We start from the raw sequence: 26,018 nt of genomic DNA on the forward strand, positions 1-26,018 counted from the left end.
AAAACAACAAAACGTGACATTTCTTATGACAAATGCATCCTATGAATGGAGTTTTACGATGAAATTTAAATTGACAATCGTGTATTTCATTACCATATTATTTAAATGTTAAACATAAAAATACAAGATGTTGATGAAAATTACTTATTTTTCTTTTCAATAAAGCATCAAAGTTTGATATCACTTTCTGAGCACTGCTAATCCAAGACAAGCACTTAAGTCAAAGTCTGTCAGCCAGACTATGTGGGAGGATGTCATTCTCTTTATTGTTGGATAAGGTTGCTTGCACAAGTACGTAGATTCAAACATCAACATCTTGTAAAGTCGTGGAAATATATGTCGAGGAAAATTCTTATAAAAGTCTGTGAGGCTAATTTAGTTATGAAATTTATCATGCAGCTGCCTGTAACACTGTAGATCCATAAGCTCCAACTGAAAACGGAAGTGAAAAGACATTAAATTGTTCTTTTAACTTTTCAAAATCCTGGTAATGAACCTCAGATTTGTGGAGAAGATCAATGAGTATTTTGATATTGTTCGAAATTCCGCTCTGCTCCCACTGTTAAAGATGACAACTTGGAGAAGCACACAGTGATCCCATTTCCAAGTTGTCTATTCCACAAAGAGCGTTTCAGCTTAAAGCTCTGAATGCAGTCACCTCTGAAATTGACTTATTTTTACACTGTAATGCTAAATTCAGGGTCTATACAAGGGCGATGTACTTGAGGGCAATGTTATAGAAATGGAAGAGGATGTAGATGAAGATGAAACGGGAGATATGATACTGCATGAAGAGTTTGATAGAGCACTGAAAGACCTAAGTGGAAACAAGGCCCCGGGAGTAGACAACATTCCATTAGAACTACTGACAGCTATGGGAGAGCCAGTCCTGACAAAACTCTACCATTTGGTGAGCGAAAGGTATGAGACAGGCGAAATACCTTCAGACTTCAAGAAGAATATAATAATTCCAATCGCAAATAAAAGCAGGTGTTGACAGATGTGAAAATTACAGAACTATCAGTTTAATAGGTCACAGCTGCAAATTACGAACGCGAATTCTTTGCAGACGAATGGAAAAACTGGTAGAAGCCGACCTCCGGAGAGATCAGTTTGGATTCCGCAGAAATATTGGGAACACGTGAGGCAATACTGACCCTACGACTTATTTTAGAAGCTAGATTAAGAAAAGGCAAACCTACATTTCTAGCATTTGTAGACTTAGAGAAAGCTTTTGACTACGTTGACTGGAATACTCTCTTTCAAATTCTGAAGGTGGCAGGGGTAAAATACAGGGAGCGAAAGGCTATTTACAATTTGTACAGAAACCAGATGGCAGTTATAAGAGTCGAGGGGCATGAAAGGGAAGCAGTGGTTGGGAAGGGAGTGAGACAGGGTTGTAGCCTCTCCCCGATGTTATTCAATCTGTATATTGAGCAAGCAGTGAAGGAAACAAAAGAAAAGTTCGGAGTAGGTATTAAAATCCATGGAGAAGAAATAAAAACTTTAAGGTTCGCCGATGACTATGTAATTCTGTCAGATACAGCAAAGGACTTGGAAGAGCAGTTGAACGGAATGGACAGTGTCTTGAAAGGAGGATATAAGATGAACATAAACAAAAGCACAAGGAGGATAATGGAATGTAGTCGAATTAAGTCGGGTGATGCTGAGGGAATTAGATTAGGAAATGAGACGCTTAAAGTAGTAAAAGAGTTTTGCTATTTGGGGAGCAAAATAACTGACGATGGTCGAAGTAAAGAGCATATAAAATGTAGACTGGCAATGGCAAGGAAATTGTTTCTGAAGAAGAGAAATTTGTTAACATCAAGTATAGATTTAAGTGTCAGGAAGTCGTTTCTGAAAGTATTTGTATGGAGTGTAGCCATGTATGGAAGTGAAACATGGACGATAAATAGTTTGGACAAGAAGAGAATAGAAGCTTTCGAAATGTGGTGCTACAGAAGAATGCTGAAGATTAGATGGATATATCACAGAACTAATGAGGAGGTACTGAGTAGGATTGGGGAGAAGAGGAGTTTGTGGCACAACTTGACTAGAAGAAGGGATTGGTTGGTACAACACGTTCTGAGGCATCAAGGGAGCACAAATTTAGTATTGGAGGGCAGCGTGGAGGGTAAAAATCGCAGAGGGGGACCTAGAGATGAATACACTAAGCAGATTCAGAAGGATGTAGGCTGCAGTAGGTACTGGCAGATGAAGAAGCTGGTACAGGATAGAGTAGCATGGAGAGCTGCATCAAACCAGTCTCAGGACTGAAGGCCACAACAACAACAAAGTATTCATATGGTGCATAATATCACAGTGGAAGGCCAGATCTGGTACCCAACTTTAATTTTTCAATTCTGCACAAGGCTTGCGACTCACGTCTGTAAATATATTGATTTCACTACAAAGTTCAAAAAAATCTGTCAAGGACTTTACCTCCACTTTCAGCCAGCATATTTCACTGGGGTATGGTACATCACCAAAAATGCTTTAGAGACCTTCCAAAAAGACTTCGAAATGATGATGTTCTGGGAGATGAAATCTGTTGTACAAGTCACCACACTCATTATTTTCTTCATGTTCATATTCTTGACACAAGAATATCTTGGTGGAGAACACAATGTATTGCAAAAATCTCATATGGAATGGATAATGATTTCAGCACTTCTTGTAAAAGTACTATGAAACTGATTTTCAGCCAAACACAGTATGTACCACATATAGCTACAGAAGCGAGATTCTTCCACTGCAGAACCATACTGTCAACATTCACTTGTGAACATTTGAGAATATCAGCCCTTGTTGTTGTGTCTTCCATTGAAATCGTGTCCAATTGTTGTTCTGTGACCATGGGCTACAATCTAGTCTGAGAATGTAAACTGCCAACTGAGCAGAATCAGAAATGTCTGTAGGTTCATCTAGCACCAAAGAAAATGCAATACCTTTTCTGCAAGAGCCATTACCAAATATGAAGCATTATTAGCTATTTCTTGAATTATGAATCAAACAGTTGAACGAAAGAGACTAATTGCCTGAAACTTTTCATGTATTTCGGGAGCAATATTTTCAGCTGTGAACACTAAACATGTATTTATAAACTCTCCTTCAATGAAACTGTGCAATGGTTTGCCAATATGAAAAGTAATAAAGTAACTTACTCAAACTGCAAATTTGTCTTTTGAGCATTCCTCCTAAATACAAAAATATAATTTCATAGTGAAAATGTTTGGGAAAATTGCTCAGATTCTCTTTCCAAGGACCCACAATCCTTTGCATGGAAGACATTGTAACGCCATTGTAAATTGAATTTTTTCTTTGTATTCAGAGTTTTGAAGCACACTGGGCATCTCGTGGCACCACTGTATACCATAAACATACAGGTAACCTGCACTGACATGTTGTAAACTGATGTTCATGTGTTTGACCTTCCCTTTGAAGTTCCTATACCTTGTAATCCTCACAGATCTGTGAGCATTAGTTGCAGATTTATAGTAGCAAGCATGAGCAAACCACACTTCCATTTATTATTATTATTATTATTATTATTATTATTAAGTGAAGAATCGAGAAATATAATACAGCTCCCCAAAAATCATTCCTGTAGAGTCTTCCAAGACAATGTTTGAGTAATTAAAGTTCTTAATTCAAGGAGAAGAAATTGTTGGTTTTTACTTGTTTATCATTATCATTTTTACCTTGCCGCCCCCCTTTCAGTTTCATGTCCTAAATTGAAGATCTTCAAAGGTCAAGTATTTACACAAAAAAAAGGCATGTGGGACAGAGATTCTTTTGGCTGTACTAGCCAGTCTTTCTACCATTCTTTAGAAGTCATTTTGAAAAAAATTAAAATGGCTGATTAGGATGAAAATTGTTTCAGCTCTAAGCAACATTGAACAGTCACACTTCATCTCGTTAGCACTAGAAATGAAGTATAAGGTGTTATAAACTATTGAGCATTGTGACAAGAAGATGTAGGAATATAAACAGAGAATTTACCTTCCATGTGCACTGACTTTGAATGTGGCAACCTTTGGACCTTGCTCCATTGCCCAAATTTCAATACTGCCCCTCTTTGGTGAAAAAATAACTAGGAAAAGAGCTAAACGAGGCTGTATGCCAGTGCTTCGCTGTCTTATCTCTTCTTGAACTTCAATCCAACTGCACTGGGCTTCACGGTAACCTGTAAACAATGGTTATTTATAATAATTATACTTGCCACATTAATACCATAAGCACATATACTATTCACGTAGCTAATAACAGCAATAGATGACAATATTACATTAACTACAATCAGAAGTAAAAATTACCACAAAAAGGATAGATGGGAAAACATAAAGAAATAAATGCAAAAGAGAAGAAAGCAAAATGTGAACTAAAGTTCTCAAAGCTCTGGAAGAGAGACTATAAGAGACAGCAGGGATTTGGTAAACAGGGGCTCACGGAATATGAATCATGAACTACCATCATTTTTGGTAATGTACTACAATGTTTCAATGCATGTTATTCCACGCTCATGCACTTGTGATATACAACGTGGCATATCATTTGTCATAAGACGTAGACTTAATAGTTCAAAGTGGAACAATAGAGTGCCTTGTAGTGTTATACATTGATGGATGTTTTATCCAAGAACCACCAAGTGTGGCTGTAAATGTGGATGAGACAACAGAGGAAAATAGTAATTCATATTCTTTTCTAAGGAAAATTTATTTAACTAACAAAATCACAGTTGATTAAATATTTCTAAAAAAGAGTGAACTGACAGCAGATTTCTACATAGTGACGATGCGATGCTGTGTGTTACACAAAACTTAAGAATGAAAGTAACTTTCGCTTGATGTGTCACTTGTAGTGTTTTGATTAAATACAGCTAATATTTACACAAAGCACTATTTATTGGCGGGCATGGTAGCTGGGCGTGTTCGGTCGGAGGGTCGACTGTCCTCTGTAATAAAGAAAACTGAGTAAAGGAATCAATCATCAACTTGAACGAATGTCACATGACATCTGCCCAACCCAGAGAGATATTCAGATTGAATTCCATCCATGAAATGTTTTGGATGACTCATTATTTTTCTTCTCCCTCTGTGCTCCTAATCCTGTCAACCATTGAGCAAACCGGATGCAATCAGACACTAGTGCTCAACTAGCTTACTTCTTCCTCTTCTTCTTCTTATTTCTCTTTCCTGTCTCAGATGTTATGTCTGGTTAAAAATGGAAAGTGATGCGGACCTTGATCAAGCGTGACTTCCTTTTAACTGTACGGTATATGTTACATTGCATTTAGGAACTTTCTGGTAATTGAACATGTATCAATAATGACAGATTTCTGTAGTTGTATATATACGTTTGGATGTAGCTGTATTGTGTTGATGTACTTGTGGATATTGTGTGGTATGACTCCTGTAGTTGATAGTATAATTGGTATGATTCAACTTTATCCTTTATTATTATTATTATTATTATACTGAATATATAAATATACTATTAGGACACATGACACAGGATGATGTAAACTGTTATTCTGAAAAGAAATAATAGCACTAATAATATAAAGAAAAAGATAAATTACTGCTCACCATAAAGATAACTTTTGAGTTGCAGACCGGCACAATAGAAAGACTATTACACATTTATCTCTCAGCCAAAGTCTTCTTCATAAAAGGCAATATAAGCACATTCATTTACACAAGCAAGCACATCTCACACGCACACATGACCATCATCTCTAGTTTGGAAAAGTCATCCAGAACCCCAGGTCACTGGAGACTTACCGATGGGATGAGAAGAAAAGACTGATTGTTGGGGACTGCAATAGAGAACATTTGAAAACCTAAGAGCTTAAAAGTTGAAGCTAGGGTAATATGCACGACTGAGATTAGTGCTAAAACATCGTGCATGACTTAATAAGAGCAAACAGTTAAGTGCATTGTATGTGATAGAGGTGGAAGATGAACAGTGAAAAACAGGCAGGTCACAAAATAAAAGATGAAGAAAACTGAAATGGAGTGCAGAAAGGAATAGTCACTGTGAAGAAATGTTAAGACTGAAGAAATTAACGTAAATTAAGGTCTGGTGGGGGTGAGAACCAAGGATATGTTGTAGCGCCAATTCCCACCTGTGGGCTTCAGAGAAACAAAGAAGATTAGCTGCAGAATGAAAGGAAAGCTTTACAAGTCTGTGGTGAAACCTGTGATGCTGTATAGTGCGGAAACTTGGCCAATCACCTAAGCCCAAGAGAAAAAGATGGAAGCGGCAGAAATGAGAATGTTAAGGTGGATGAGTGGGGTGGCACGAAGGGATTGACTAAGGAATGAGTACATCAGGGGAACAGTGAAAGTGGGACCCACAGGGAAGAAGATCCAAGAAAGTAGGCTAAGATGGCACGGACATGTGCAGAGAAAAGGGGAGTACTATGTGGGGAGAAGAGTTGAAGACCTAGAAATATAAGGATTAAGGAGAAGATGAAGAAGACCGAAGCTGAGATAGAAAGAAAAGGTAGCAGGGGACCTACGGGAGACAGGATGGCTCAGAGAAGAAGCACTGGATAGGCATTTATGGAAGAGAAGGGTCCAGCAAAGCAACGCAGACCCCACATGACGTGGGAAAAGGCTGAATGATGATGATGGAGTTCAGAGAAACAAGTGACTAGGGGAAGAATCCAGATGGCAAGTGTGATGAAACAGGCACCAAGGTCACGACTGTCATGTTGTAGTGCATATTCTGCAACAAGATATTATGTGTTGCCAGCCTATGGCCAGTCATTGTAAATGATAACTTGGTCATAGTCATGCCAAGATGGCCGAACAGTATTTACATAACCAGGGTGTATATGTGGACAAGAAAAACAAAATTGCCGGTTTTTTTTCCAGATTTCCCAGTTTTAAAAAAAAAAAAAAAAAAAAAAACCTCTTTTTCCTACATGAAAGTACGCTTCTTCAATGGTGAAAAATTCACTTTTTCCATGATAAGTAACAGTATAATTTCCTTTGGAGCTGTAAAAATATCAATCTTTTGAATGGTAAATATTTTATACATCAGCGTAGAACTTCCCGGCACTTCAGAGGACGAAAAAACTCAACAAAGTTTTGGAAAGATCTTTTATGTCCAGCAACATTTACACTGCATATTTTTGTATTTGTATTACAAAAGTATACATTCGAATTCCACCAAACACAGCACGTTAGTTTCTGAAGGATTGAAATCGAGACTGAAATGCACTTTTGTAAGCCAATCATAGCTCATGTCACGTGATCTCACCAGCCACTGACAGCAGATATTCAGAGCATAGGACACTTGATGGAGTCAGCCAATAGCAACATCACTATTAAGTAGCATCAACACACAAATAGGAAAAGTTAATGGTTTAAATTAATGTATATAGTGTACCTACAAGAAAAGCTAAGCTTTCACATGTAATATTGGTCTTTTTGCATGTGTTACGCTTTACAATACATCACACGAAAGTGCCAGTAAGATTTTAAATAATGACATTAAAGTCTGGTCTTCTGGGCTCCAAATTCTTCTCAGTGGCTAGTCCTCAATGTATTACATTTCAAATTAGAGCTGAATGCTCGGTGATTTAAGAAATTCATTGTAGGTGACATAGCCTGTTTGTCCATATATTATTACGAGATCTTACATGACATCATAAAAGAAATAGAACATCAGAGGATGCTGGAGCATCGGAATTTCGTAAATCATACTAAAATGCATAATTCAGCTTAAAGTGCACATTCATATGCCCAGATTGACAATGAGGTAGGCCCAACCTGATATTAAGCCTTTCAGTGTGGTTTTCAGGATGCAAATTTTCTTGGAGTACCAGTACTGTATTATGTTTGGTTCTTTATTATGGCATAATGCTGTATGTGACAGAACATGAAAATGTGGATTTGAAATTCAATGAACTGTTGAAACTAGCAAATAATGTGGAATGAAACATTTCGTTTCTAATAAATTGACTGCCTCTGCGGAAAAGATTAATAAAAGCCACCTTTATTTAGCAAACTGATAAAAATAACTTCATTGTTCTGCAAGTCAATTAATGCTTGACTACCAAAACTGTGGGAATAAAACAAAATCAGAAAACTGAAACTAATAACATTTTGTAGCCCTCCTTAATTCTATGAATGTATTTTAATTCACTTGACAGCTCTCAGCCACAGAAATCAATTTTCATTTGACGTGAGAACTGTAAACTAGGAGGAAACAGCGAAAAATCACCAAACGGGAAAATGGCTCACGCAGAAACTACCCCATCCCCACTACAACACAGACTGCTCTGCGCATGTACAAATACTACAGCTTGTGTGTGCCAGAAAAAATTTTCCACGTAGCATCTAGCTGCTTGTTACTACTGTTGATACTGCTAACAGCTACACTTCAAGTAACCTGAAGCGGGAAAAGGTACGGCCAATACGAAACTCAACTGCACATGGCAGCTGCTCAAATGAACTTAATGTAAACAGTTGTGATGTCACACTCATTGGCAGCAGTTTATTGTTATGAAGTTTTCCATAGTCTTTGTCCTGAAGCCTTTGACACATTTTGCTGTTTATCAGTTCTTGCCAATCAAAATTGCAAAAATTTAACTGAAGACTAAAACAATGAAAAATTCCTGTTTTTTACTGGTTAGCTCCTGGATGAAAAATTCCCAAGTTTTCCCACAGTCAGTATAAGACAAATGTCGTTTCACAGGTGGCTCTCCCTTTGATAGTACATGTTTTGCCAGTTACAGGGCTGGTATAGGTAGTGGTAGGAAGGTGCATAGGTGAAGTCTTGCAGTGCAAACAGTACAGGGACACAAGCAGTATGGTAGGGAGATGGGTGCAGAAGGAGGATAGGGTCTGACAAGCATATTGCGGAGATTGGGAGGGTGACAAAAAGCTATTCTAGATGTAGTGGGCAAAATCTCAGATAGAATGGAGCTCATTTCAGGGCATGATTTTAGTACGTCTTTACCTTGTAGAATTGGCTGATTAATACATTCAAGACCAGGATAATACTGAGTGACTAGTGGTTTATTACCAAGTAATAGACCCCTTCCCACCTCTATCACATACAATACACTTGTCTTTTCACTCTTTTTAACTTGTGCATGAAGTTTTAGCAGTCACCTCTGTCTTGCATATTACCCTATATTCCACCTTTAAGTGCTCAAGTCTTCAGATAGTGTCTGGTGCAATTGCCACCAATCAGTTCTTCTCCTCATCCCATCTGGTAAGTCTGCCCTGACCCGAGATTCCGAGTGACTTTTCCAAACACTATCCCTTTTCCTAAACCTCACCAATCCTTTTTCTTCACTCTCTTTCTTCCCCTTCAACCCTTCAGCCAGAAGAAGGAGCCACTGGCTCCAAAAGCTTGGATACGTGTTACCTTTTTTGTGTGTGTTCTCCTGCCACCACTTGGTAAGTAGTTTTTTTTTATCTATCCAATTATATTATGTTCTTTGAAGTACATTCCGTAGCTCTATGTAATCATACTGAGGGGAAGTATGGCATCTGTTAAGAAAGCATGCCTTTCAGGAAAGGTATGGGCAGTTAGATACTGTTTGAGAGTACTTGGAGTTAGCATTTAGTTTTACACAAGTCCTCCACATGGGCCACACTGAAATACTAGTGTTTAAGATGAGATATTTAATTGTTAGGGACCGGAAAATGTGGCATCTATTTTTTGCAAAATTTGCATCTATTGTTGTCGAAATTTGTATCTATTTTTTTGTTTGTTTGTAAATGGTTTGACTCACAAATTTAAAAGGTTTTCACACCACATGAGTTATGACAGACAAAGCCTTAGTTCTTTGAAGCTGATTATTAAGTAAGTGTTGCCTGGGAACTTTTCAACTGGAATGTTTGCTTTCGAAAAAACTTAAACAGCCTTTTCTTTTTGTCTGGCTTTATTTAAGCTTTCAACAAATGTTTGTTCTTTTGTAAAGCAGCAGCACTTTCCTGTTGGTGAACTGATGCATCTCCAATTTACGGTGTTTCTGGACATTATTTGTATTTTTTCACCCAATTCAATTATTACAAAATCTGCAGAATATTAATTTCAATCTTTTGTGGACATTCACATGCATGCAAATCAGGCTTGACGACACTGCAAATAGAACTGACAACGCACTTAGCACAGAAGTAGAACCAAAAGCAGCTCTACTTGAATGTTACAGGAAGAATATCATTGCTGTCAAATAAGTGACATTATATAGTGGCACACCGTGGCAAGCATAAACCAACTAGAATTTTGGCCGAAAGGGGGGTAGTGGCAATGATGGAGAAAAAAGCCGCACCTCCCTCTCACAGGACAGCAGCATACATCCATGTTCTGAGAGAGCAGAACTGACACCCTGCCACAGGGATCGTTGACCTCCTTTGGTGTTGTAAGGGTCGTAATTGTAATCCGTGATGTGCCAGTATTAACCACTTCACCAGTATCAAAATAGGAACAGAAAACAATGAACAACTCACAATACAAAGCATTCAGGAATGGTACTGGGCAACTTCTTGTAGAGGTTAGCAGAGTCTTGTTACCAACATAGTTCATGCCTGACGAAACAACTGTTCAACACATCTGCCACCTAATTTTTCACATTAAAAATGTCCACATTGTAAAAACTTCTGTATTTCAGCTAGCAAAAATATATGTTTCCTTCTTATAAAATGCTAGTTCCCATGTCTGAATACTACATTGCATCTATTTACATACCATTAAACTGCCCACACACTTGGTACTGCACCAGAGCATCAACCACAGTGATACATCACCATGTTTGTGCACTTTTTATTTTTCAACCAGATTCTTACACACATTATCTTTCCAAATTGGGCTTTGCCAAATGATGTACAATAGCAACATTTTCAGCATTATATACGGAGAATAAAGCTGTTTCAATCCATCCCTCATAAAATAGTTCCCCTGGATACAATCTGCTATGAAATAGCATCTATTACATAATTTCGCATTTTCACATTTTGAGGCACAATTCATATCTGCAAAGGTCATTGTAAAAGGTAATGGCAACTTTTTTGTCTCAAAAAGGTATTGAATCAAACAATTCTAAAATATGTAAATGGAAGGTTAATTCATACATACACATTACATGTAGGGAAATGGATTAACACACACCCTGTCATAAAGATATAGCATAAGAAAAAAGACGAAACAAATTTTGTCATTTAAAACTAGTTTGATGGACAATTACAACAGTACACAATAATATAGGGCACTAACAAGGACCTGTGATATCTTTAGAGTCCCTAGAAATAATCTCCCAACAAATCTGTCACACACTGCCAACACTGTGGAGGATGTCGAATACCCGTGGCCTCACCATGAGCAAATTGTCAGATCACACATCACTGCTGTGGTAATGTCTCCAGTTCTGGTATGAGGTCATCAATCGTATGGCAAGTATGGTGAATGCTCCTCTACTTCCCAGCCCCCTTCATGTGAGCAAATTCCACACACCCACTGCCACACAGGCTCTCGCGTTATCCTCAAGAATTAATGCACTGTGTAGACGTTCAGGACATTTCTCCCGAATAGTTTGTCACAGTTGTTGTTGCAGGAAAGTTTGACAGAAGTACAGTGTATTAACAGTTCATCCAAGTGAGATGAAACTGCACAAAATCACTGCTCAAATGTCATAGGCTATGACGACAATTACCATTACAGGAGAGGGACTGCTACAAAATTTCTGCCTATGTGATGAATCTGTATGATTCCATTCCCTGGACTGGGATTTCAGTTCTGGCTCATTAGGTAGAGACAGTGGTCATGTGTGTGCAAGCTGCATTTGTGTGTATGTTGTGTAATTCAGAAGAATACCTTACTTGTTTAGCAGTCTTTATGGTTTACCTGTCTGTGATTCAACATCTCTGCTATATGGTGACTAAAAATCTATCCTTTCATAATATTGTCATTATTCTATCCCAGATTTGCCACTGTTAAGATTCATTTACCTTAGATAAAAAGCTAAAATGATAGCATGGTATTTGACATAAGTACCTAGTAATGCAACTGTACGAACTTTCACCATGATATTCTAATTCCACAAAGATACGGAAATAAAGAGAGAGTTCAGGGGCCACTACCTATTCCCAGCTCCACTTGAAAAATTCTTAAAGTTAAAGTTTAAAAGTTATTGGTGTGAGAATTTTATACAATATGAACAGAATATACATTTACTTGGAGAAAAATTGGTATCACTGTAGGTCTTAGACTAACAGTGATATAAATAATTTTGTAATCAAAAAGGATGCTGGGTGACCACAGCTCCAATGCTGTACGCAACCACAAAGTGAGTGTTTCATTTGCTGTCTGCACCACATCTATATAAAGACCGAAGTTTGGAAGTTATTTGTTCATCATCAGTCAAACGGAATATGTTACACTCCTCTATGGAATGTGCTGTGATTCTTTCCATGACAGTCCGCTTACGACTCACAAGGTGTTAATGACAAGTGACATTATTGATTTTTCGATCGAATGAGATATTGCATCTAATTTGTGAAACTGTGTAAAAATGAACCTAGTTGGGTACTGATTTACTGGCAAACCTATGTATCATTTTTAATGTTCTGTTTCATGTGCCACCCGCTATATTATAGAAAACTGTGTGGTGAGCGTCTGAGATTATTTCTCCACTTTTAAGATGAGCAATTAACTTTACATAACTAGGGACAACATGTAGAAACCAAATTTGAAATGCGTCAGGTGCTCAGTACGAGAGAATAGGCTTTAATGTTTTCAAAACCAATACTTGTGCTTGCGAAATTTTGTCAGAATATACTTCTCACTGAAACAACAGCGGACTTTTATTTATTGATATTATTCCCGACTCCTCTGCACTACTCTTTGAGAGTTAGAACATTTTATTTCATTTTCAGTGAGCTGAATGGTGAACCTAAGGACTGAAGACTAAGAACAATATGTTCTCCATTGCTTACTGGCTGTTCAAGAATAGTTTCAGGCCTTTGTAAAAGGCTATGATATTCAAAAATCATACAAGATTACCAAACATTTCAACTTACAAAATTACTAACAAATCAAGCATTTTTACCTGCTGCCCCACGCCACAGTAGTACAAGTTTGCATGTCAACCAACTCTGCAGATGGTGAAGAGGTTGAAAAATGTATGACAAGATAAAATAAATTATTCAGATAGTTAAGGGGGAGGAAAATTTAATTGTAATGAGGGACTGGAATTTGATAGTAGGAAAAGGAAGAGAAAGAAAAATAGTAGGCGAATATAAACTGCGTGAAAGTAATGAAAGAGGAAGCCTCCTGGTAGAATTTTGCACAGAGCATAATTTAATCATCGCTAACACTTGATTTAAGAATCATGAAAGCAGGATGTGGCACAGGTTAATATGATCCCCGTATATTACTGGATACACAGATAATGTGTCAGCTTTCCAAAAATTGTATTTGAATGGTTCTCGAGTCAGCTGGCAGTGCTGACACATTATCTGCGTATCCAGATGTGATATACATCCAACTGATGTGAAGTATATAGGGATCATATCAACCCATGCCACAGCAATGACAGCCTGAAGATAATGCATTGAAGCATTGAAACTGGTTGCAACAAAATAAAATAAAATCATACGGACAGCTGTAGGTGTTTTATTTAGTCACAATGAAAAAAGTAAGGAGATGGGATCTGCATACGTTGAAAGAACCAGATGTTTTTGAGAGTTTCACAGGAAGCCTTAGCAACAATTGGCTGAAACAGGGGAAAGGAAAACAAAAAAGACAAATAGATAGCTTTGAGAGATTGAAGAGGCAGCAGAGGGTCAAATAGATAAAAGACAAGGCTTAGCAGAAATCCCAGGATATTACAGGAGATATTGAATTTAATTGATGAACAGAAAAAATATAAAAATGCAGAAAATGAAGCAGCTGAAAGGGAATAAAAACAGCTAAAAAAATGAGATTGACAGGAAGTTAATACGGCCAAGCAGGAGCAGCTAGAGGACAAATGCAAGAATACAGAAGCATATAACTAGTGGAGAGAACAACACTACCTATAGGAAAATTAAAGAGATGTTTGGAGAACAGAAAAGTAGCTGTAGGAATCTCAAGAGCTCAGAGGGAAAAGCAGTTCTAAGCAAAGAAGGTAAAGCTGAAAGGTGGAAGGATTATATAGGAGGTCTATAAAAGGGAGACGAACTCGCAGGCAATATTATAGAAAGAAGAGGCTGTTGATGAAGATGAGATGGGAGACATGGTACTGAGAGAAGAATTTGACATAGTCCTGAAAGACCTAAGTCAAAACAACGCCCCTGGGATAGATGACATTATCTCAAAACTACTGATATCCTCAGGAGATACAGCCACAAAAAAAAAAACTATTCCATCTGATATGCAAGATGTATGAGAAAGGGGAAATACCCTCAGACTTTAAGGAGAATGTTCCAACTTCAATGAAAGCAGGTGCTGACTGGTGTATTACTGAACTATCAGTTTAATAAGACACAGCTGCAAAACACTAACAAAAATTACTTACAGAATAATGAAAAAACCAGTACAAGCCATAATCAGGGAGAATCAGTTCGGATTCTGAAGAAATGTAGGAACACACAAGGCAATACTGACCCTATGACTTATCTTGGAAGAAAAGTTAAGGAAAAGCAAACCTATTTTTAAAAGTTTTTGTAGATTTGGAGAAAGCTTTTGATAATATTGACTGGAACATACTCTCTGAAATTCTGAGGGGTAGCAGTCATAAAATACAGAGAGCAAAAAGTTACATACAATCTGCACAGAAAGCATATGGCAGACATCAGAATGGACAGGCATAAAAAGGAAGCACTGGTTGAGAAGGAAGTGAGACACGGTTGTAGCCTATCCCGGATGTTATTCAACATGTACATTGAACAGGCAGTAAAGGAAATCAAAGAATAATCTTGAGAAGGTACTGAAGTTCAGTGAGAAGAAATAAAACCTTTGATGACATTGCAATTCTGTCAGAGACAGGAACGGACCTGGAAAACCAGTTGAACAGAATGTGTAATGTTTTGCAAGGAGGATATAAGATACAAAAGCAAAACAAAGTTAACAGAAAGAAGACTAATTAAATCAGGCAAGACAGAGAGAACTGGATTAGGAAATGAGACACTAAAAGTAGTAGATGAGTTTCGCTATATGGTAGCACAAAACAGTATAAACCAGCTTTTATGTTCCCAGAATTAACATTTTCCCACTGTTGTGACATTTTTTTATTGCTCCCGTCAATTTTCCTACATTCTAAATGTCAAGTTGCACCTAATTTTACTTTATCATAATTATAATTTTTCAGCAATTTATGCTTTATGAAACAATGTTCGTGGAGACAAAAATGACGTAATTGACATAAAATGACACACGCATGGCATTGGCCTTTAAGCAGTGTTTACAACTGTTATTTGGTTAAGTTTGTTGAAACCACAATACTCTACTCAAAAGGTGTGAATTGGTAAAAGTCGGAACAATTCATGCTTTATTTCCTTCCAATGCCAACAACTACTTGGCTTGGTGGCTGATGGGAATAAAAACATTCGTTCGAATAATGACCAATCACAACAGTTTTCAGTCTCTACTATACATGCGCAGCTCTGTGATTGTCGCTCTCATTATGACAGCTCAAAAGCACATTTCACACATTTTGTTGTTTGGCCACTTGTAGAGTTAGTTGACATCTAACCTCAAAATGGTGATTCGATTGCAAGAGATGCAAAAAATATGTATGTAAATATGTGTGTTTCACAGTGAGAATAAATTTTTGGAAAGCGTCATTCTAAGCATGAAAAAATACGCAACTGATGAAATGTTTCATTATTTAAATAATTAATCACATTTGCATGCATCCCAAAAACAATGATTATGCTGAACAAAATTAAGCCAAAACGTTTCTACTTTCCAGATAGTTAATCAGTTCCATTACGTCAGTGGGTAAACATAATAGAAAATTTAGATAACCTTTATTGGATAATAAACAAGTCCCCTAATGAGTATTTTGATACCTATTATGTAAATATACCATAAATAAACTATGAAAATGCAAGGAGGGGGGAGCCTATATGTAACTTTTACAGCTTAAAACATTATTTCCCAAAGTTTACATTTTACCGTATTTTACGCCTTTTTAAGTCCCTTGAAAAGTGTAAAAGTGTAGTTTTGCTGTAACTGATGATAGCTGAAGTAGAGAGGATACAAAATATAGACTGGCAATGACAAGAAGAAAAGTGTTTCTGAAGAAGAGAAATTTGTGAACACTGAATACAGATTTTAAGTGTTTGGAAGTCTTTGCTGAAGGTGTTTGTCTGGAGTGTACCCATGTATGGCAGTGAAATCAAACAATTCAAATCTCAGGCTGGAATATCAACAATATTAGAAGGAAAGATTGTTGCCCACAGTTAAGATGGCCCAAAGAGTTGCAGGCAGGCACAATGAAAAGACTGTTACACATTATAGCTGTCATATGTGCGTGATGTATGCTTGTTTGTGCGACTGTGTGTGTGTGTGTGTGTGTGTGTGTGTGTGTGTGTGTGTTTCCTTTGCTGAAGAACACTTTGGCCAAAAGCTACAATGTGTAACAATCTTTTCATTGTGTATGTCTGAAACTCAACAGGAACAGGTCCTTTTCCTAAAATTCTTGTATTGAAGATAAATGGTTCACACACGAAGAGAATAGAACCTTTTGAAATGTGGGGGTACAGAAGACTGCTGAAGATTAGATAGGTAGATCAGGTAAACGATCAGGATAGAATTGATGAGAAATGAAATTTGTGGTATACCTTGACTAAAAGAAGGGATCAGCTGATAGGACATATTCTGAGACATCAAGGAATCACCAATTTAGTACTGGAGGGAAGTATTGGGAAGGGTGATAAAAATTGTAGAGGGAGAATATGAGATCAATATAGTAAGCAGGTTCAAAAGGATGTAGGCTGCAGTAGTTATATGGAGATGATGAGGCTTGCAGAGGATAGAGCAGCATGGAGAACTGCATCAAACAAAAAACACAACAATAACAATAACAACAACAACAACAACAACAACAACTACTACTACTACTACTACTACTACTACTACTACAAGATCTTCTCTCAGTGTTTCCCATTTAACAGTTTGTACAAAAATAAGGAGAGACATTTTTTTGTTGTGTTCAAGATGTCAACAGAAATTCTGAAATCATCTACTCTTTTGGTAAGACAATGTATAAGCTAGAAAGATTACATCTTTACCAGGTTAACACATTGCACATATTTGATGGCCTCGTAATTTTTCCTTGCAGTGAAACATGCATCAAATATAGTTGTTTAGTATATAACACACTAAAATCAGTGTAAGCAATACCAAGTTAGCAGTGGAAAATGTTAGGTTCAGATTATACGCTTACGACAAATTGTTAGGATGTTTATGTTGCATCTCGTTTATGTGTGTACTAACCATGATAAAAGAGCAGTTTTGAAGATAGTTAAACTTTGTACTTGGATGGCTCACAGATGATTCAAAACAAACAGACATTACGTGTGAATTTTTGAGAACATATACTTAGACATAATCATCACAACCAGGCATAATCATCACAACTTTAGTTTGATATCAGAAAAGCAATAAGCATCAGTCGGGGCACATCCAGGGCCAACTGTATCTATTGTGCCATACTAGCATACATTCACCAATGTACTTAGTTATAGACTGCACAGAGGGTTTGAAATGGGTTTTCGATGGGATTTCCTATGTTCACAGAGGGACACAGTGGACGGCAGGGGAGTTGTAACTGACATGAAATACCACTGGCTTTCAAGTACCGTTTACAAAAATTATGTGGCTGAGTCTCTCACGGTATGAGCTCCCTAGTCCCTAGTTCTAAATTGGTAGAAGTTGTTACAAGTCAGAACAATTTGTGCCACTAGTGCTTTGTCGCCTAACAATATCAACCTAACAATAACCGCACTGAGTTTAGCATTGTTTGCAGCCATTAAAATTAATGAAGTAGTACTGTTTTGGACTGAACTTCAGCATTGGTCCAACAGAAGGGATGCTGGTAAACAATAAACAAGAGCTATGGCGGCACCTCTTCTGGGTAACATACAAACTAGTTTCAAACCTTCACAGATGTAGCACTACTGGCATAAAATTTATGAAGCTGTTGAGAAATTATTTAACAAAAAGATGGAATAACTTTGGATTGGAGGGAGATATTATTAGGTGGTGTACGGTGTACATCTTTGCATGGTCAGAAATTAAAATAAAATAATTTAATATACACTTTCCATGGTGCTCTACATAACTATTAAATTAACAACAACACTGATTAATGTATGTAAATAACAAACATGAATAAATGACGATGAAAAAAAATGAGAAAAATAATTTTAAAATGAATCAACATATAACAGATTGGTAAGGATTGCTGAAACAGAAGAAATAGAAACAAACATTTTAAATGTAATGTTAAGGAAAATTTGTAAATAATGTTAAATGTGACTGCAAGTGTCTCTCAGACAACTATTAAAGTACAGACATTCAACATTGCCATGATGGGGGTCCTACATGTCAATTTCCCATAAATTTATCTATCTTTTCTTTTTCATGCACATGTTTAGCAATAAGGAACTCTGCTGCTGTGGGCAGAACATCAACTATGTCATGAGAGACGGAGGTGTTTGCAGCGTAAGGTTCCAATATAGTTCCCAGTGGTGTGCAGCCACCTAACCAGAGTAAACGATTACTGCGGTGGCTACCAAATTGTTGCATGAAAAGGACCTACGTTTTACTGTCTCCTATTCGTTATACTTCTGTGCAAGTATTTGTACAAATATTTCGTGTGAGTCTTAGTGACCCTCATTGCCTGTGACCATGATAACTACTACCACCAATTCGGCCACAGCTCATAAGAGTTTTGTTGGCAAGCATTTCATCCAATATTACTATATTTTCAGTTTCATCAAACTGTGTCATCCAGTGGTAATTACAAGCTATTCAAATATAATCTACTTTCTTTCCAGCTAGAGTTACAATATTTTTTTTACGACTGAAAAAGTATTGTGAAAAAAATTTTTACTGCTTGTAATATCTCAAGTAAGTAGTTTGAAGATAAAGCACTGTCGTGTATGGAAACGAGAAAAGCCTCCACAATTTCAGTTAAGACAAGTACTACAATACTTTGAGTTTTGTAGCCCATTATTTAATGTAGGCAATTTTCAGTAACAACCATTGTTATTTTAACATTCATGTCTCACCTCTTCATGCAGTGTCAGTTTATGTACCCAGTACCATACTGTGGTACGCAAGTAACCACAACACATTCCATAGTGGACTGCCATCACAATTTAGAAGTAAAAAGACCTAGCTCAGTTGTAGAGGAAAAATCTTTGAAATGAAACAAAGGCATAATCCGTATCACTTCAGGCAGGGGGTTTACCTTCATAGTCTTGGATGTTATTGAATTTAGCATATGTTGAAATTCAGAAGTAAGAAACATGTATTTTTTTGTTTTCTCCAAAAAAAAATTCCTGTCCCGAGATACAGGCCTCCAAAGATGACACTGCAAACACCATTTTGAAGATGCAAATTTCGGAAAAATTTTTAAAATGCTGTATCTCTGTAGCAGTTCTAGATATTTTGTTAGAGTTTTTTTATTTGAAAGATACTTGTTTTATGATTAAAATGGTATCCTAAATTTGGACATATCTGTCAAAGTTCTTTTACTGTTGCCTTTTCAATTTTTTTTTATAATTTACAGAAATTTTTTTTTTTTTTTTTTTTTTTTTTTAAATGCCAGTCCAGAAAAATTAAGATTTTTTTCTGTTGATTAGTACCATGTAGTACTATATTCTCTGGAGAGGAGAACTTCCACTTTTAAGTTGGATAGGTTTTATTTAAAAAAATATATTTAACTTTCAAGGGTAATGTATGTCTTCACAGAATTTGTTTCTTACCAATTTCTCCGTTACAGTGTTTATTTCCATTGTCATTGTTGCAGTTATTTCTTATCGCTCCTTTGTTGCAGTTATTTCTTTTCACTTTCATTACTGCAGCTATTTCCTACACTTTGTTGTAGTTTCTTGTCAGTTTCTTTGTCGTGGTTGTTCATTGCAGGTTTCTGACTGTAGTTGTTCAGCGCTAATTTGTTTGCTGAAGAGACTTCTAAGAAATCTGAGACCATCCAGTTAGTTCTGTGTTTTCGTATGGAATTTGCCAATTGACACAGTTGTAGTGTGTTATGTGAAAAGGACTATTTGAAATGGCTTTTGACGGGGCCACAGGAGAGTAAAGTGTGCTGACTATTTTCATATCAGTAAAAGAGTGATATATATATATATGACAAACAAAAAAACAGACTTTGATCAGGTTGGGAATAAGTGTTCTCACTTGAAGACTCTGTTTCAAAGTGAAGATGTTCCCAGTGACAACTTTTAGTGTTCTAAATGTTTAGACAGAATAACAACAATGATAGTATCTGAACAAGGTGAAGCCTCCCTTCGTGCAGGTTTTGCATCAATAATGGAAGAATTAAATACCCTGAGAATCAGTCAGCTACAGAGGTAGGTGTTAGTCCTGTTAAGAAACCATGGTCAGTGAAGTCGAGTCATAAGATCTATGCATCAAGAAAGCACAGAGAAAATACTAAAGCTATGGATGAAAACACTACAGAAAACTGACCACACTCTTCAGAGTAGAAATTCCATCTTCTGAATAAAGTGAACAAAAGCGCTCTTGCACCTCTTGCCAGGAATTTTTCACAAATATCAATTCAGCTGTTGAATACTGTGCATCCTATAGTGAAAAGGTGCAAGTTTTAAATATTATTCCAGAGAGACTTTCAAAGAAAACAATTTTGAACCATCTTCCATCAGTATCAAAGTACATGGTAGACAAATCAAGAAATGTGAGATCTGTAAAAGGAGTCTTTGGAAGACCAGATCCCTATTATGGTCATCTTGTAGAAGCAGCTCAAGTTGAAATAGTGTAGTCATTTTATCTGAAAGATAAATGAGACTGTTCTCGCAAGAGTGAAAAAATGACACTATAACCGTATCTGTGAGGTCAAAAAATTGTGAAAGTGAAGAGCTACATGAATCACAGTATTATAGAAACTTTTGCAATTTATAAGAGCAAATGTACTTCACATATTGGAAGATCAAAATTTTATGCACTACAACCTAAGTAGGTAGTTCCACACCCACCCAGAGATGTCTTTTTATGTGTGTACTGCAGGAATTTTGAGCTTTGTGTGATAACTTTGAAGAACTTACGGGAGCATGTGACATATGACACCTTGGTTGGGCGTGCGAAGTCATTAGTAGTCTGTGACGTAAAGTGAGAGACTTGTTTGTTTCAAGAATGTGGTGACTGCCCTTGAAAGGGAGGACTGTCTTTACAAACACTTGGCCTGGAAGATGTAGCAGATAACTCTGCAGAAATTACATATGCAACATGGGAGGAAAATAAACTAATTAAGAAAACTGTTACCTTTGACAGTTTCATTGATAAACTTGGTAAATGGTCAGTGAAAGCAGTGACACACCAGCATCTGAAGAAATTGCAAGAACAACACACTGCAGAAGTGAAAGGGTATGTACAGGCTGATGAACAATGTTTAGTGTTTCACTGTGATTTTGCTGAGAACTGGTCTGTAATTCTCCCACAAGAAGCACAAGGGTATCATTTGAGTAATGACCGGGTTTCAATTTTTATAGGAGTGACATATTTTCAAAACAAGACCACAAGTGTTGCAGTTATAAGTGATACCACAGGACATGACTCAGCACACGCTTTGCTAGCAATGCACAAAATTCTTCAACTGCAAAGAGGGGCAGAGAAGATCATCATTATTCCTGACAGTGCTCCTAGTCATTTTAAAAACCGTTCACTTGTGCCAACTGACTAGGTACACAGTGCTACTGGCCACCGGAAGTGGCCTTGTGATGGTGTAGGTGGCCTGCTGAAGTACCATGCTACAAAACATAATCTTTCCAGACAAAATACAGCTGCAATTCAGAATGCTGAGGATTTTACGAGTGTCGTGAAATCTTACACATTCACAGCCCTTATTATTTTGTCCAACGAGGAAATCGAAGAATTCAGTGAGCAGAAAGAAGAAGAATGGTCCAAACAAACTACCCCTGTGAAAGGAATTCAGAAGACACATTTTTGGACTCACAGCGATGTATGAACTCATACTGCATGCACTTTAAACAGCAAGAAAGAAGAAATTTCGTTTGTTTGGCCAACACCTCAGAAACAGCAGGATAATATTCAGATTCACAATCTGAGAAGGGGGGATGTTTGTGGCATGTGTGTATGACTGTGACTGGTAGATTGCAGAGATTATAGACACCAGTTATGAGTTAAACATAACTGTAGTGAACTTTATGCTACCACATGGACCAGCTGCTGGATATAGGTTTCCAGCTGAAGGACAGCAACAATGCCATCAGTGCTCACTTCCTGTTCACAATGTTTTGAAGATTGTAAGTGCTCCAGATCCTCTTGGTTCAACAGGAAGGCATCACTCTATATCAAAGGAAGATACTGAAGCAGTGGAACATATTTTTAGTCCACTGACTGGGTAATTTCAGTACAAAACAGAGTGCACAGAGGTTGTATAAATTGAAAATTTTACATGCTTGGACCTTTCACACATATTTTGTAACCATTTAAAATGTTTGAAAAATGAGTGTCTTCTTCATCTTTTGAAATTAAAATTATGTTAAATAAGGCTAGGTTTTGATTTTTGAGCGCCCGTTATGTGATGAGAAAATGGGTTTTATGTACTGCAAAATTTCAATTGTTTATAAAAGCTGTTCAATCTAAAAGTGGGGGCTCTCCTTTTCAGGGAATGCAGAACTATACAGTAGTAATCAACAGGGAAGAGAAAAAATTATGGATTGGCATTAAAAAAAATTTGAAGAACTTTGACAGATAAGTCCAAATGGAGGGTTTCTTTGTAATCATAAAGCAATTATCTTTCAAATAAAAAAATCCCAACAAAATATGTAGAACTATTCCAGAGATACAGCATTTTAAAATTTTTTCCAAAATTCGCATCTTCAAAATGGTATGTACAGTGTCATCTTTGGAGGTCTGTATCTCGGAGCAGAAACTGTTTTGGAGAAAACAAAAAAAAATAAAATAAAATGTGTTCCTTGCTTAATCATTAATTTTAACATATGCTAAATTCAAAAACATCCGAGACTATGAAGGTAAGATTTGTTCCTAAAGTGCGCATCATTTACGACGGCGGCCAAGTTTAGGTTCGTTCTGCACATCTGACGTCACAAAACACAGTCAGCCAATGGACACAGAACGACGTTGCCAGAGCTCGACTGCAGTGCAGAGCACGGACGAGTGTCTTCAGGTTTAGAAACGTTCAGTCATAAATAAAGTAATTGAACAAAAGCAATATCTTGATAGCAGACTTTCTATGAAAGAAAGTTCGGAAAAAGCATTCTTTGTACCAATTGCTTCATATTCTATTAATTAATTAAACCAAACATGCAATAAGCCTCCTAATTCAGGCGATAGCAAGGAAATTCATTCTCACTAACCGCTTTTTCGTGACGCAATAAAGAACAGCGGTAATTGTTTATTTTCCATTGTAGTTCGACGAAATGTGAGTAATTCATAGTCATACCAGCAGTGTTTGTCGGTATTTTGCGTGCTTCTTTAAAGTCCTCCGGGAATTCCATTGAATGACGAGCTGCGGTAGTGTAATGGTTAAGGTGTTTGGCTGCTACGCAAAAGGTTCTGAGTTCAAACCTTATTTGCTGCTTAATATTTTCTTTATTTAAAAACAATGTTGAAGTGTCTTACTTCATGAATTTTATTCGTTTGAATGTAATTTTTTGAAATTTCTAGTGGCAACTAAAATCGACCATACGGAAAGTATACGCTGTGGACTTTTACCCCTGCAAACTCTTCAAAATTTCATGCAATGGTTTACTACATTTAATGCTGCACAGTAACTGCGTAGAACATCGAAACAAAATTAAGTCATTTATGGGGGGAAGGTATCAGTCAAGAAGATGTGTAAAAAATCAAATTTTTTTTGGCCCAAAAATTTTTTTGTGAATTCGAATGATAAGTGTGTCAAAGCAGTCGGAACACCACGTGTCTGCACAGGCGAGCAGTGCAGTGATGACAAAATCGTGCACAGCGCGGAATGCGGGAAGCACGTCTCTATAGCAGCAAAAGGGTTAATGTGGCCGTGGTTGCTTTACTTCATAAACTGTGCGCTCCCCCCTAAAGGTAAGTTTGCAAACTATACTATACTACGGCGCTGCTTCTCTTGGCGCGTGCAACTGGCAACGCAGCAATCTCCTACATCTGGCCAGGCATGCGTGAACCGCGACGATAAAAGAATTGAACTATAGCCTGCCTGAATTGATATGGACTATGCCCAAAGTACAATGCAACAGTAAACAAATACTTTTCCATGTAGCAAGTATGAGAACATACCTTTCCACATACGAAGTGCAATTCCTTTATGATTGTCTATTAAAACAATTCTTCCAAGACTGTCTGTTACAACAGACAGTCTTCTATTTGGAGAAATAATAACTTTATCACCATTCCTCATCTGATCACACAGACCAAACCTGAAATATAACTTACATGTATGTTAGTCGATTCTAAAACAATGAACAACAACAACAAATCAAATTAAAAACTTACTTATTAAGTTCCAAATTACCAGAAACAATCTAAACTGTGAGTGACAGTTATTAATGTGTAGTGGAGGCTCACTCCCAAAAACAGAACTGATATTTCATATTAGCCGTATATTATTGTTATTATAACAAAAATAAATACCAAGAAAGTGCTTCTTTTTTCTTATTATTGTCTTCTTTTAATCAAAAAATGCAATTAACACTACTACTGCACTTAACACTGTTTGTAGGACTGCTTATAACAGACAGTATAATCATTACACTCTTGAGCACAAGCTTGGCGTGAGGAAATGTGGAAATTAGACATGTCCTTTTCAAAAGAACCATCCAGGTAATTTCTACAAGTGACTTCGAAAAACCGCAGAAAACCTAGCTGTGGATGGCTCAGTTACCCCACATGATAATCCAACATCTTAACGACTGCACAGTCATGCTCAAGTTTCCCAAAAGTTACATTTGTCAACTGTTATTTATCAAGCACAGTGTTGTAGCCGCATTAAAATCCGTCAACTTCATCTCCAATGTAACTTTACTACCAGCAGCAGTGTTATAACTTGGTGCCATGACAGGTTGTCTGAAGAAGGTGAATCGAGAGAGGCAACTAGATCAGTTTAGCATACATTTGAACAATTCTATGAAAGAGAATTTGAGACATGGGCATACAGAGCTTGCTGTTATTCAGGGAGGACTTACTTCACAACTGCAACCTCTTTATGTCACAATAAATAAACCATTTAAAGTGTATATCAGAAAGGAATGGAACAAATAGATGATGGATGAAACCCAAAATGAACTCACACTGAAGTGAGCTTTAAAATGACCTTCAATCAGACAAGATTGTCAGTGGATAAAACAGTCTTGGTCAACAGTGGGGGAAGACATCATTGTTAAATCTTTCAAAAAGTGCAGCATAAGTAATGCTCTTGATGACAGTGAAGACCATCCTATACACAAAGAGGGCAACGATGAAGACAAAGAGGCGGAAGAAGAAAGTTCAGCTGACAATTTTCAAGGATTTTAAAGGTCTGTTTGGTTTTATAAACTAAGAATTTTGTTAGTCTGACTTTGCAATCTAATAATAAAAATGGAAAAAATATTATTTCTTAAAAAATTGCTAAAAATTAAGGTGCATCTTAGAGGCCGTAGTGTCTTATAGCCTGTAAAATATGGTAGTATGATATACAGCATGCACAAAATATTATATAGCATCACTCCAAGGAGGCAGAATGCCTGACCAGTACACACCTTCAAGAGGTGAAATTACTTGCACTGCTGACAGAAATGCTTAAAGTAAAACAGTAATCCTAGCTGCACGAAATAGAGGTTTCTTCCTCAGGCACAAAA

At 37.0% G+C, this 26,018-nt stretch overlaps 1 protein-coding gene across 1 annotated transcript in view; it reads right to left on the bottom strand.

The window, feature by feature from the left end:
- LOC124619698 (rab3 GTPase-activating protein non-catalytic subunit) overlaps window positions 1-26,018 on the bottom strand; it is a 170,878-nt gene that overhangs the window by 120,584 nt on the left and 24,276 nt on the right. Inside the window, exons 8-9 of the mRNA XM_047146253.1 lie at window positions 24,463-24,602; window positions 4,003-4,186 (exon numbers count right to left, since the gene is read on the bottom strand). Coding sequence (XP_047002209.1) covers window positions 4,003-4,186; window positions 24,463-24,602 — 324 coding nt within the window. The remainder of the gene's footprint in view (window positions 1-4,002; window positions 4,187-24,462; window positions 24,603-26,018) is intronic.

The sequence above is a fragment of the Schistocerca americana genome, chromosome 6 (genome assembly GCF_021461395.2).
Source record: "Schistocerca americana isolate TAMUIC-IGC-003095 chromosome 6, iqSchAmer2.1, whole genome shotgun sequence".
Lineage (NCBI taxonomy): Eukaryota > Metazoa > Arthropoda > Insecta > Orthoptera > Acrididae > Schistocerca > Schistocerca americana.